The sequence below is a fragment of the Mauremys mutica genome, chromosome 1 (assembly GCF_020497125.1).
Source record: "Mauremys mutica isolate MM-2020 ecotype Southern chromosome 1, ASM2049712v1, whole genome shotgun sequence".
Classification (NCBI taxonomy): domain Eukaryota; kingdom Metazoa; phylum Chordata; order Testudines; family Geoemydidae; genus Mauremys; species Mauremys mutica.
In genome coordinates, this window is record NC_059072.1 from 68,720,816 (window position 1) to 68,733,969 (window position 13,154).

The 13,154-nt window shown below is 38.4% G+C and overlaps 1 protein-coding gene across 1 annotated transcript in view; it reads left to right on the forward strand.

Annotated features, from left to right (window-relative positions):
• TRHDE (thyrotropin releasing hormone degrading enzyme) overlaps positions 1-8,521 on the forward strand; it is a 310,994-nt gene extending 302,473 nt beyond the window's left edge. The window contains exons 18-19 of the mRNA XM_045006363.1: positions 3,164-3,245; positions 5,543-8,521. Coding sequence (XP_044862298.1) covers positions 3,164-3,245; positions 5,543-5,686 — 226 coding nt within the window. The 3' untranslated portion in view covers positions 5,687-8,521. The remainder of the gene's footprint in view (positions 1-3,163; positions 3,246-5,542) is intronic.
• The last annotated feature ends 4,633 nt before the right edge of the window (positions 8,522-13,154 follow it).

Consider the following 13,154-nt stretch of genomic DNA (forward strand, 5'->3'; position numbering starts at 1 on the left):
GATCAAACAATAGCACCAAAATAGTATTCTTTCATGACATTTTAAAGTATATTTATCTCACCCCTCAACCAATGAGTAAAATTGTGAAAAGTGCTTAAATCCTATTTTCAAAAGCGATGTAGGTATTGAGGAACCTAACCTAAGTCTGACTACAAATTAAAGGGGATTAGGCCTGTAAATTCCCAGTTCACTTTAGAAAATGGGACGCAGGATCCTTAGACAGTTTTGAAAATTTTATCCAATGTCTGAAAATAGCAATCCTACGTTCCTTGCTATGGGACTGATTCTTCTCTGCCCTCTGATTTCATTTGCATCTGTCCAAAGTAGGCGAGAAATACTACTACACAAACCCGGTAGTATTATACACGCACTTTGCACAGGTGAAATAGTTAGAAAAGTTGCAAGGTATTAGAAAATCAGGCCTTGTAAATAAAGGAGCAGGAGAAGACTCCCACCCTTCCTAGATGAACTGCTTCTGCGAGGCAGAAACACTCGTTTGCTGGTTCTGTAATGCCATTACTGTTTTCTGTGACAGTTTGTCAAGGTCAGTAGTTGAAAGAGGAAGTTCTTTTCCACAGTAAACAGTGCAGTAATTCACAAGGCTTAGTTTTCAAGGAAAAAATAAATTTTACTACTTGTTTACACTGTGGAAACAGTGCAGGCTGCTTGAAAAATAAAATCCCTGCACTCTTTTCATGAGGTTGCTTCTGTGAAGTGGACTAGTAACCTTGTCAAGAGGCCCCATCAAGAGGTGCTTCCAGTTTTCCAAACAATCAATTATGGGGCTGAGTTGCAAAGGTAACAATAGAGTGCTTTGTTTGAAAGCCTAAACATGCTTAAAAGATCATGAAATCCATATGTCTTCCCACATGAAACATTTGCATCTGGATATCTGTGTATATAAGTGTGACTGAAGCTTTGGAAAAAGAAATGTGCTTGCTTGAAATATCCATGAATAATTCGGTTATTAGTGAACAGGGAGTAGGAATTTTGATATCTGCAACACTGTTCCTTACACAGAAGTTCCAGGTAATAAGCAAAGGAATTTACCCCTCAAAAATAGAAACTTTTCCAACACAGCAAGTTCTTTTTCAGGGTTTTACATTTATTTAAATAGAGCTTTCTTTTTTTTTAAAAACTCTCTGGGTTTCACTACCTACAAGGTTAAGAGTAATTAATTTTAGTATAAGGCTGATATAAACAGAAAAGAAGCCTGTGGTTGTACTAGAACTTTTCAATTTGAAGTTTGAGTTGGTTCTCCAAATCTGTTTGGAGAAAGCAAATGTGTGAGCCCAGTTCTGCCGTCAGATAATCCCAAATGTGTGCACATATGTGAGGTCAGATTTGGGGTCTATATTTTAAACACAATTATGTTCAGATGGAGGTAGGTAAATTAAGTGGTGTTTTAAGGATTAGTTCACTGTAGTTTTCATCAGATGACTGTTGCTATGTTGAATGATGCCAGTCCTGATAAAATACTGCTTGGCTACTCTTAGAATGAAACTTCACATCACAGAGATTTAAAGAGATTCTTCCATGTGTAATGCAAAAACCCAGGAGCCATCCTTTTACTTGGTTTATCTTTAGCCTAACGGATGTTGTCAAGGTTCCTTCCCCACTCTGAACTCTAGGGTACAGATGTGGGGACCCGCATGAAAGCCCCCTAAGCTTATTTCTACCAGCTTAGGTTAAACCTGGTACGCTGCCACCACCAAGTGATTTAACAAGAAACAGGGAAAGGAGCACTTGGAGTTTCTCTTCCCCCAAAATATCCCCCCAAGCTCTTATACTCCCTTTCCTGCGGAGGCTTGAGAGTAATATCCTAACAATTGGTTACAAAGTCATCAAAGACCCAACCCCCTGGGTCTTTGAACAATGGAAAAATCAGTCAGGTTCTTAAAAGAAGGATTTTATTGAAAAGAAAATGTAAAAATCATCTCTGTAAATTCAGGATGGAAAATAACTTTACAGGGTAATCAGATTCAAAGAGCCCAGAGGAACCCCCTCTAGCCTTAGTTTCAAAGTTACAACAAAACTGGGATAAACCTCCCTCTAACAAAGGTAAAATTCACAAGTTGAGGAAACAAAGATAAACTAATACGCCTTGCCTGGCTGTTACTTGCAAGTTTGAAATATGAGAGACTTGTTCTGAAAGATTTGGAGAACATGGATTGATGTCCGGTCCCTCTTAGTCCCAAGAGCGAACACCACCAAAAACAAAGAGCACAAACAAAAGCCTTCCACCGCCCAAAGATTTGAAAGTATCTTGTCCCCTTATTGGTCCTTTGGGTCAGGTGTCAGCCAGGTTACATAAGCTTCTTAACCTTTTACAGGTAAAAGGATTTTGGTGCCTCTGGCCAGGAGGGATTTTATAGTATTGTATACAGGAGAGTTGTTACCCTTCCCTTTATAGTTATGACAGATTTAGACTGGGTTTTTTTTAATTGGGTACACTAGAATTTTCAGACAAGCAGTGGAATGAGTGGTGTTTTAATAACCGCTTTCAAAGTAAGTGAATGTGGAATAGCACAGTTCAGTGAAGTACAGTATATTCAGCAGCAATAGCAAGACACAAATTTGGCTCAGACACCCAGCATCCAACACATCATATTTTCATTGGCTGGTCACCTCTTTTGCAGGGCTATACAGGGAAGTTAATTTAGATTAAGGTAAATTGAGAATTTAAAGTGAAATAACTATTGCTGATTAACTCTGTCTAGGGACACTCTTATTCTGGAATAAGAGCATCCATAGAGAGCTAATCAGGAATAATTAGTCTGCTTTAAATTCACACGCTATCTTATACCAGATTAACTTTCATCTTTAAGCAATCCTTTAAGTACTGGAAGGAGACCACCAGATTCAGCTCATTTATGTAACGACTACTAGTTATGCAGATGAGATGGGTAAGGAAAAATGGAAAAGAACACAAAACTAAAAAAAAAGTATGTTTTAAGGCTTCAGCTACAAAGATGCCACATGCCCTTTCCCTAGACTGGTTATTCTTCTGCCTCTTGGCTTTGCAGTCTCTATGGACCAGTAGTTAGCATAACTGAATTTTGAACTGGCTATAGTCCTTGAATAGAAATCTGTGTAATCAAATACTTTCATTCAGTTGATATACTTACACTAATTTGATATGTGTGTTTTTCTGCCCTTGAAGATATGGAGAAGCATTATTTATGAATTCCAAACTTATCAGTGGAGTCACAGAATTCCTTAATACTGAAGAAGAACTAAATGAGGTAAATCTTACATGCATCTCAGTGCTTGAACTTGTTTTTGTCTTAATTTTTTTTTAACCTTTTAAGTCTTGGGGTCTTAACCCTTTAAATCTTGCAATAGCAACAAGATGAAAGCAGATGCACAGATCATAGGGGCTGAAAAATCTTTCTGCTCTATGGGAACTGACAGTGGCTTAGGGAGGTTATGAGTTACTTTGGGGTTCTCTCACTCAGTATGACCAGGCCTTAATGCTGAAGCCACCACTTATAGATTAGATTCATAGATTATTAGGGTTGGAAGGGACCTCAGGAGATCATCTAGTCCAACCCCCTGCTCAAAGCAGGACCAATCCTCAAATGGCCCTCTCAAGGATTGAGCTCACAACCCTGGGTTTAGCAAGCTAATGCTCAAACCACTGAGCTATCCTTCACCACACTGTGTATTCCTGTTCTATTGCCCTCCCTACAGTCTGTGGTTGTGGAACCAAGCATGTGACTTTAAACTGGGATTTTTAGCATTTCTGAAATATTATAGGACTGTAAGGTTATATGTGAAGTATTTCTCAGTTCTCTGACTTTGGGACAGGTGATCATGGCTCAGATTCTGCACTAGGACTAGAACAGTATTGCAGTACTAGGTGGGCTGCGCTGCTAGAGGTGCCAGCCATTGGTCAAGATGTTAAACACTGGCCTCTTGTATCCCTTTTAGGTAGATGCTGTAGAGAAAGTTAAAAGCTCCATATTGTGTGATAAGAGTAGCGGACAATGTCAGTGTTCTGTCTCCTGTTCCTTCACCATCAATACTTCAAGTACTGGGGGGAGATAGCTGTTAACCATGGCATTCTGGCCAGATTCTACTTCAGTTATTATATACATCTGCCTAAATAAGCCCGATCTTTCAATTGAATGTATCCTTCACCTGCCTGTCTGAGGTTGTGTGGTAGTTTTGTGGGGAGCTTAGCAGCTGCCAAGTATCATGGATTAAATGATTCATACACAATGAAGTCATGGCTAACCAAAGGCTAGGCTGTACTCTTCTGTGCACTCCAGTTTTGACAAACTCAGAACTCAAGGAATAGCCCCAGCTGGCTTCCCCACGGCCATCCATTTGGGAGTGATATACAAGCCTGTTGTCAATATCAAGACAGCATGCAAGGGCATGCTGCACTATGGGTTCTCACCTCCATAACATTGGTAGGCTGCTCCATTTCCCCTGAGACAAGCTGGCCATGAAAGTATATCAGTAAAAAGGAGTACAAATATAGGATCTGCTCCTAAAAGATGCAGAGCACCTCCTCTGAGGTGTTAAGCACCCTCCGTAAGTTCTGTTAATGCTAGTGGGAACTGAAGTTGTTGAGCGCCTCAGGACCAGACCCTTTAGCTTTAAACAAATGCATAAAATTCTATAATCTAAGTTTCAATAAATGCACGGAATGTAGCCTCACCAGGAGAGAAACTTTTCCCAACTATTAACACTCTCTCCTAAAAATCAACAATTTGACATATGAGGTTACCACCAACATGCAGTGCAGGTCACCCTACCACATCTTTGTCTAAATCTAATATTAATCCAAAGCGAATCAGTGCCATTACCAAAGCAACTGAAATTCTGATGCCACATCTACTGTATCCCAAATCTGACTGTCATACAAGTCAGTGCTAATACCCTTTCTGTTTGCTGACCAAAACCAAAGTTTCCCTGTAATAGAATCTTTTCCAGTATTCCAAAATCTGAGAATAATTAGCAACATACTGTTTTTTATAGGTTCTTCACACTGTAGCTATGGTCAGCAACTTCTTAAATTGATCCACTCTCCTCTAAACAATCAATCTATACAGCAGTAACATAAGTAGTTCTGCAAGGCTAAGTTAAACATCCATTATAATGTTTAATTAAATCAACCCTCTTTAGAGGCAGCAGGGCTGTTTCAGTTTGACTTTTGCTTATAAAGCTGAACTGGGAGCATTTCCAACACTCCCAATTTAGTTTCTTAAGTAGGAGTAAAACTTCAAAGCAGACCAGCTGTCTGCAAAGTGTAGCAGCTGGGCTACAAGAGAGAACAAGGAGATGATATTAATGTGATCCGGCACTGACATGTCAATATCTTACAGTGCAATTTGAAGCAAACACATCACACCTAATTGACACAGTCTGCTGTCTTATTGCATTTTGCAATAAATCTCTCTACATGATATTACATTTACTTCAGCAGTGATCGTAGAGTTTTGTCCTAAATATCTGACTTGTTTACATGCATTGAAAAGACTTCTTCACTTCAGTTCAATTTTAAATTGTTGATTTTAAATTGTATTTCCAGCTGAAGAATTTTATAAAGAGCTACAAAGAAGGATCTGCCTCCTCTTTCTCTCGAGCTGTGGAAACAGTGGAAGCCAATGTACGGTGGCAAATGCTTTATAAAGAAGAACTATTCCAGTGGCTAAGAAAATCCCTGACACACTAATCTCTGTTTCTAACTAACCATTTAATGGGAAGTTGTGGAAGAGGAGGTGCAATATGTGAAAATCTGAGAGCGTTTGACATTGAAATGGTGAAGACAAGATCAGAATTGCAGGGAGTTTTCTTGCACTGGGCTCTGATTAAAACTGTAAAGGAACTCTTGCAAGAAGAGGTGGTCATGAATGCTTGTGAAATCCAGTCCTCAGTGTACATGACCAAACCTGATATTAAGTGGTGCATGTAAATGTTACCGTCAGTTTGAAAAAACTTCAAAGAGTATTTTGTGCATGGTTGTATGGTCCCTGCCTGTATTCTAGCATGCTTACTTATAATGACCAAGTTTTGTATGTGAATTCCTGTTACATCAAAGATGGGCATTATGCAAAAGCACAAAGACTATCTATGACAATCAGTGTTGCAATGAACAGAAGTAATGGAAAAAAGGAGAGGAAAGATTGTAGGGCTCCAAACACAGGGGCGGCGTGAGATGTAAAGTCATCCTTACATGATAGATGCCAATCATTTCAGCACTCAGATTGTCTCTTAATGATTATAGGGATTCCAACTCATTTTTGAGTTGCCAGTTGTTATATATGCAGTCTCCCCATTTCCGTATTTAAATCAAGTGTACATACATTGAGAGACACCACTCACCTAGTACACTGTAATTTCATAAACTAATTATATTCACTGCAGATCAGTGAAAAAAAAAAATTTTAAAGCTCTAATCATAAATGTATACAATGTTTATGATGAGAACTTTGCATAGCTGCTTGGACAAAATCCATAAACCACCTCCTCTGAGTGATTTTATGAGGCAGTGGTATTCTGGATGTGCTACTCAATCTGTGTAGTAATTACACAGCTGCTAATGCACAACTATCATAAATACTCATCAAACTGAAATGGATATAGGCAAAAGTGGAGAATAACCTGGATCCGTGAACACAAAATTAACCAATAAAGCTATCTTGGCACATGGAAGGCCAGCCTCTGTGATGATCTAATATAAAAGACAAATAACCTAGATACTCCATGATTGTGTCAGCATTTGAGTGATATTTTCATTCAAATACGCTCTTATCATTTTTGCCAACTCTTTTTTTAACGTTAAATACGGATATATATTTGTAATGGCTACTGTTAAGAAAACTCTTCTACTTCTATTTCCCTTTTCCTGTGATTCATATAAAGTATTCCAGAATTCTAAACATGAATACGAGTTTTTTTCCTCACAATCCTACAATTTACTGAATTTGCTAGCGTTTAATGACATTCTGCACCATTGGTGGCATCTATTGGGAATGAAAACAGATGTTCTCATCTTAGGCCCAAAAAGTCTCCCATGCTGTGCAGCGTGGAGAAGAGCAGAACCACAGAAAGATCACAGGAAGTGGGTTGTGGTAGTTCAGAGGTGGGGATAGACATAGTATTTCTGCCCCTGCCATTTAACTGTTTCTGGCCCTTCTGCAACATGAGAGGTCAGCTCTGTACAGCTGGGGAAACGTGGCCACCCAACGTCGGGAACACTTTACACAGCAGTTCAACTCACAAAGTGCAGCATAGCAGTAGTAACTCATCCTCAACCAGTTTTTCACAGATGGGTCACAAGTGGGCACTGTGCGAGGAACCAGCCAATATCAGCATATTGAACTGGCAGACTGGAGTCGTTACAGTGGTGTAAGGGGAGAAGAGACTCTCTAATATAGCCTCTTTTTCCTGTGGAACTCTGATCCTCAAGAGCTGATCGCCACATCCCCTGAGTATCCTTCTCTACTACTAACTGTACTAACATGAGTTAATGCAGCAGAACAGCACCAGCCCAGGAGCAACAGATCTCTACCCTCTCCTTCTGTGTCAAATGTGACCTTACAAAAGAAGAGGGAGTCCTCTGCTCCTGATAAGCCCTATACATTTTGTGTTGAAGTATTAACGAGCTTCTGTTTTCCTCCCAGAGACATTTTCATGTCTGTAGAGTGAAATACTCTGTATGTATCTTTTACCTACCTCACAGGGATGTTGTGAGGCTTACTTAATGTTAGTCTAGCACTTCAGTATCCTCTGAGGGAAGGCACTTAAAAGTGCAAAGAGTTGTTGTTATGTGGTTGGCCAGATTGCCTCAACACCAGTATGTAGCTGCACTTTTAAAATTTGATGACAAAATACCATGTAGATCTGTCATATCAAAACAAAGCCAGAATATGCATACCAGAGCCCTTGGCAAGTCGCCTCAAACCTTTGCTGGTCAAAGAGACCACAGGAAGCTAAATGCTTAAACATGGGCTTGGAAATTTCAGTAAAAAGATGTCCTTTTTTTGTTGTGCACAATGATCTGAATATCTCAGATTGCATTCTGCCATCTCATTGTTCACTTGGTTGTCACTACAGTTTGAACTTGGGACGTTTGGGACACATGTAGAAGTTTCTGACCTTTCCAATGATAATGGGCTAATATAAAGAACAGCCTGACACATTACAGAGTAGCGATTTGCTTTTAGTCATGTGAATTCCAGAGTGCAGAGCAGTTTTCATTATTGCATTTTTAGAAATATAATTCTAATGGTTTTTAGTCTTTTCTAGTAAGTTACACTAATGCTGGGTGCAAGTCTAACATTTTAGTTGCTGTATTTAATATTTTAGTGGTATTGAGAGACTGGTCTACCACAAATATCAAGCCCTAGCTATTTGTACTGTACATACCAATTGTTGTATTGCATATAATTATTGTATTATAGTGATGTCATATTACTGCTAGAGTTAAGGTCGAGTTGGCCCTTTCCATTATAAATCCCTAATGTTTATTTTTTTAATATTTTGTATTTTGCTGTTTTGCATTGAATCAGGCTTAAATTTAAATGGCTTAAATCAAATAAAACTATAGCTGTTTTCTACAGTACTCAGAAACCCTGCATCTAGGTATGTCTTCAGATTCTTTTCTTTATAAGTTCCAGACAGTGATGTATTAAAGAGCAGCTGATACCTCATGGAAAGCATTACAAACATTCTTCTTAGGAAAAAAAACTGTTTATCTCATTAATTTTTCCCCTTTGTTCCCCTGTCCATAACTAGAGATGGGTCTTAGCTCCCAAATTTGGATTGTGATCCAGATTTTGAACATTCTAAACGTCAATGCACGTTTTTTGTTTGTTTCATTCAAATGCAGGTTTTTTTGTTTGGTCCATTGTAGCAAGAAGGAATAAACTGCAACATTTGGAATTATAATGCAGTTTGGGTTCTGAATTCCCCCAAAGCACCAGAGGTGTTTTGATATTGCAATTTAGGCCCACCTCTACCCTTAACATTTGTATGAACTCAGAATCATGATCTTTATTCCTCTTCTATAGCCAGTGTTTATTCCTTACTGGATAATGTAGGGGAAAATCGACAGTAGACACAAATAGGTGCAACTCCATGGTAATACGATAATTTATTGTATTTGTATAATACCCTCAGGCAGAAAATCTGATGGTTCCTTGATGCCAGTAGAGCTAATCCAACTTATATCAGTAGTGAATTTGGCCCATAATAGTTGGTGGTATCATAACCATTAACATAGCTGCTAATGATGACTAGACTAGAATAATATGAATATTTTCTTCTTAAACCAAGTTTTACCCGTGTTTTTGTTGGATGTATATGAGCATTAGCTTTGTATGATATAATATTTCATTAACTAGGGCCAGGTACACCTGAAACCTTGTGATCCTTTCAGTGCTACGGTATGAATTCTAATCCTATAATGGAAGTTGAAGGTGGATTTTGTGTAGATTTGGGGTTGTGAGTATTTCACACAGTTCTAAATGTCACACAGAATTGTGACCACCATTGGTGCCGATAAACTCTTTCACAACAAAGATCCCGATTCATCCAATTAACTCTTTAGTAATAAAGAATAAAAGAGAAATAACTATATAGACATATTTACTAAATCTATTATATACATGAGTCCTACAGACAAGTTTCCCATAAGGTGTCAGCAGCTCTATTTATTTTTCGTAGACTATTGCAGGTAGGAAGAGCAACATTTTCAAACATGGGTGCCAATATTTTAAACAGCTAAATAAAAGGGGCTTTATTTTTCAGACCTGCTGATCACTAACTATTCCCATTGAAATCAAAATGTGGTGAGCAGGGCTCATCGAAAAATTCAAGATTTTCCATGAGAGAAAAGGAACACATTTTTCAGAATTGGTTTTCAACCACCTCTAGTGGCGAATGCTCAGCATATCTCAGTATTGGCCCAGACTATTGGTTATGGCCACACATCTCACAGTGCAAGTTATGAGCATGAGGGAGTATAGGAAATGTTCTCCTGAGCTGGTTGGACACCAGGCCGTTCTCCCAGCATTAAGTTAGAGCAGTCTGAGGGCTGATTTAACTTCCATCTACTGCCAATAGCCCTAAAGGCCAGTAAGCAACTGAGAATCACCAGGATGCAAGGAAGCTTCAGCCAAGCTCTTTACACTATCAACCAGGAGGAGGTTGTCATAAGAACCCCTATGCCAGTTGCGTATCACTGGAAGATCTTCTTAAACTAAAATGATGGCTGGAAGTTGACACTAGACTAATTCAGATTGGAAATACAGTGTAAATGTTCTAATCAACCACTGGAACAATTTGCCAGAGGTTGTGGTGGATTCCCCATCACTGGCAATTTTTAAATCAAGATTGGGTGTTTTTCTAAAAGATGTCCTATAGGAATTATTTTGGGGAGGTTCTATGGCCTTTGTTATACAGAAGGTCAGACTAGATGAACACAATGGTCCCTTCTGGCCTGGGAAGCTATGAATCTGTGATCTTCCTGGGGCTTTACATACCATATCTGTTGGTGTGCTTGCACCGCTACGGATAATCTGGACCATTTGTTTTAGACATCTAAGGTTGACAACATTGACCAAAATCTTTGAAAAGGCTTAGACTTCTTTAATGTCCAAACTCATGTGAAACAGGTAACATATTTTGAATTTTAAAATACCTGCAAAGAGCCATATAGTACTTTTTTTTTTCCAATTTATTTTTTTAAATGTTGAAAATTCACTATTCACTTTCAGGGGACATTTTCTAACAAAGACCTTGGAATGGTGCCACTGCAAACGTATGGAAATAAAAGTGCATTGTAATGTCAGAGTGCAAGGAAGCTGTGTCAGTGCAAGTTCCTGGATCTTTTATTAGGATTGTAACATGTTGGCAAAATTACAGTTTGTCGGTGCAAGTCTGTGTTATGCCGGTGTCAATGTGGTTCTGTTATAATACATAAAGCTTTAATATTAACATTGCTACAATTGTTAATAAGTTAATTTTCTGCCACTCTTGAAAGAAATACTGACGTACAATGAAGGAAACCGTGACTTGTACAAGTATTCCTTGCTGACATGAGTACTCCCATTGTAACTAATGAGGTGGAAACTGCTGTGTGTATGGACTACTCACCAGAGTAAAGCTTGTAGTATTGCACCTGAATATTAAGAAAAGGTTTCAAATCAAGTCCATTTTAAAGGAAGGCAGACTCAGCATTCTGAACTTAGTTCCATTGGAATCTTTCCATTGACTTCATTGGATGTAAGATTGGGCCCACAATGACCAGATAATGAAAGACATGTGGGGTCTGATCAGTGCTTAATTTGTAATGAAAGAGCTCCCGGGGCTCAAGCATTTTTTTTTTTACACTCATGACAGATGCGGCTAGCCCAGAGGTACCAAGGCTATGAACTGCCAAGCCTAGAGGGGCTGGGGCTCAGCCCTGGCAAGCCCTGGCACAAATTAAACACTGGGTCTGATCCTGTGAAATCTCAACAAAACTGATTTCAATTAAACTACCCGCTTGAATGAGGATTACTGGATTAAGGGATTACTGGTTCAGGTCCATGGTCCTCTGCCAGAAAAATATATATATATAGAATTTCGTGAACAGTGAAACAGGTGCTAAATTACCAAGTAATGCACCTGAACACACTGTCACTGATTGTGCACAATTTGCAATAGAAAGTAACAACATATTGGTAAAGAACACTCTTAGGAGTAACATTCCTAGAGTTGAACAACTCTCTGGCATGCATTATTTGTGTAGCAATACAAAGCCACAAACAGAAAGATCTAGGGAGCCCTATTGCAGCCATTACTCAAAATTTCATTGACTGCATTGTTAGGATTTGCCTTACATCGTTATTATGGTAAAGGCACGGTTTTTTAAATGATCTATAGAACGTACTGTAGTGCATAGAAACAACCCAGGAGCAAATGCCCACACCCAGCTCTGTGCCATGCATCTTTGTAAATCCTTGTTAATTTCTGCCATTTTTTAATGTATATTTCTGTAACCAAACTGATAATATACATATATGGGGCCAGATCTTCGGCTGGCATACTCTGCGGTAGTGCCACTGAGCACCAGCTGAGGATCTAGCCCATTGTTTTCAGGAGAGCCACATAAAAATGATGTATGCTCTATTTCAATAGCACATATTTGATTGATGTTTGGTTTTGCTTTTCATGTTATTTGTTATAACACCCCACTGATTCAGTATGATTAAGTTTTATATTATGTTCTGAGAACTGCAGAATACTGTAATGTGAAGAGAGTAGCTGCTACTCGCTCATATTACTGCAAGTTGTAGTCCTTATCAACAACCAGGCTTCCTGATGTAAGAAACTAAGTGAAAAAAATATTCTGATCAGTCTGTCCAACTAAAATATCATTGTAACTGTGTATAACTACCCTGCACAAAGACAGCTTTATTGTCTATGTAAATGTAACTTTGCTATGTTGTTTTTTGTTTAAGGGGCAATAGGCTTTGGTGTGGATCAGAACATTGTCGCCTTATAAAACCAGAGAGTATTATCGCTCATCAAATATTGTGCTGAAGATATTCAATTTCTCTATTTTTCCAGGATATAAACATACATGTAAAACACTGTTACCTGAAAACTAATTATCTCTTCAAAATATACACCTAGATGACATAAGTTGATCGTAACACTCTAACTAAAGGCTTCCTAACAAATTACATTATTTTCCTAAAAGACTCTACATGTGATATCCTTTGACATCTCAAGTAGAGGGGGAAAGTACTGCAGCTACCAAGGCTGGTTATAGTGGATGAGTTATTCTATTAATTCTCTCTCTGCTTTAGACTGATTCTAAATTTTGTAAAATTGAAAAACATATTTTCCCATCAATTCTCAAATATGTACTTTTTTCTTGAATGTAATTCTTTCTCAAACAAGATGTGTAATCTCTTGATTTAGATATGGTTTACCAGTGGTTTCACACATCAGCTAGTATTTTGTATTATTAGAATACCATTTATATTTTGAAAGAAAGAAAAGACAGAACTTTGAATAATTATGATATTTCTCCCTCTCTCTGTATGTACATTATATATACATGTACAGGTTCTGATCCTGCACCCCCTTACTTAGGCAAAACTCCCATTGGCTTTAATGGAAATTTTACCTGAGTAAAAGTCTGCAGG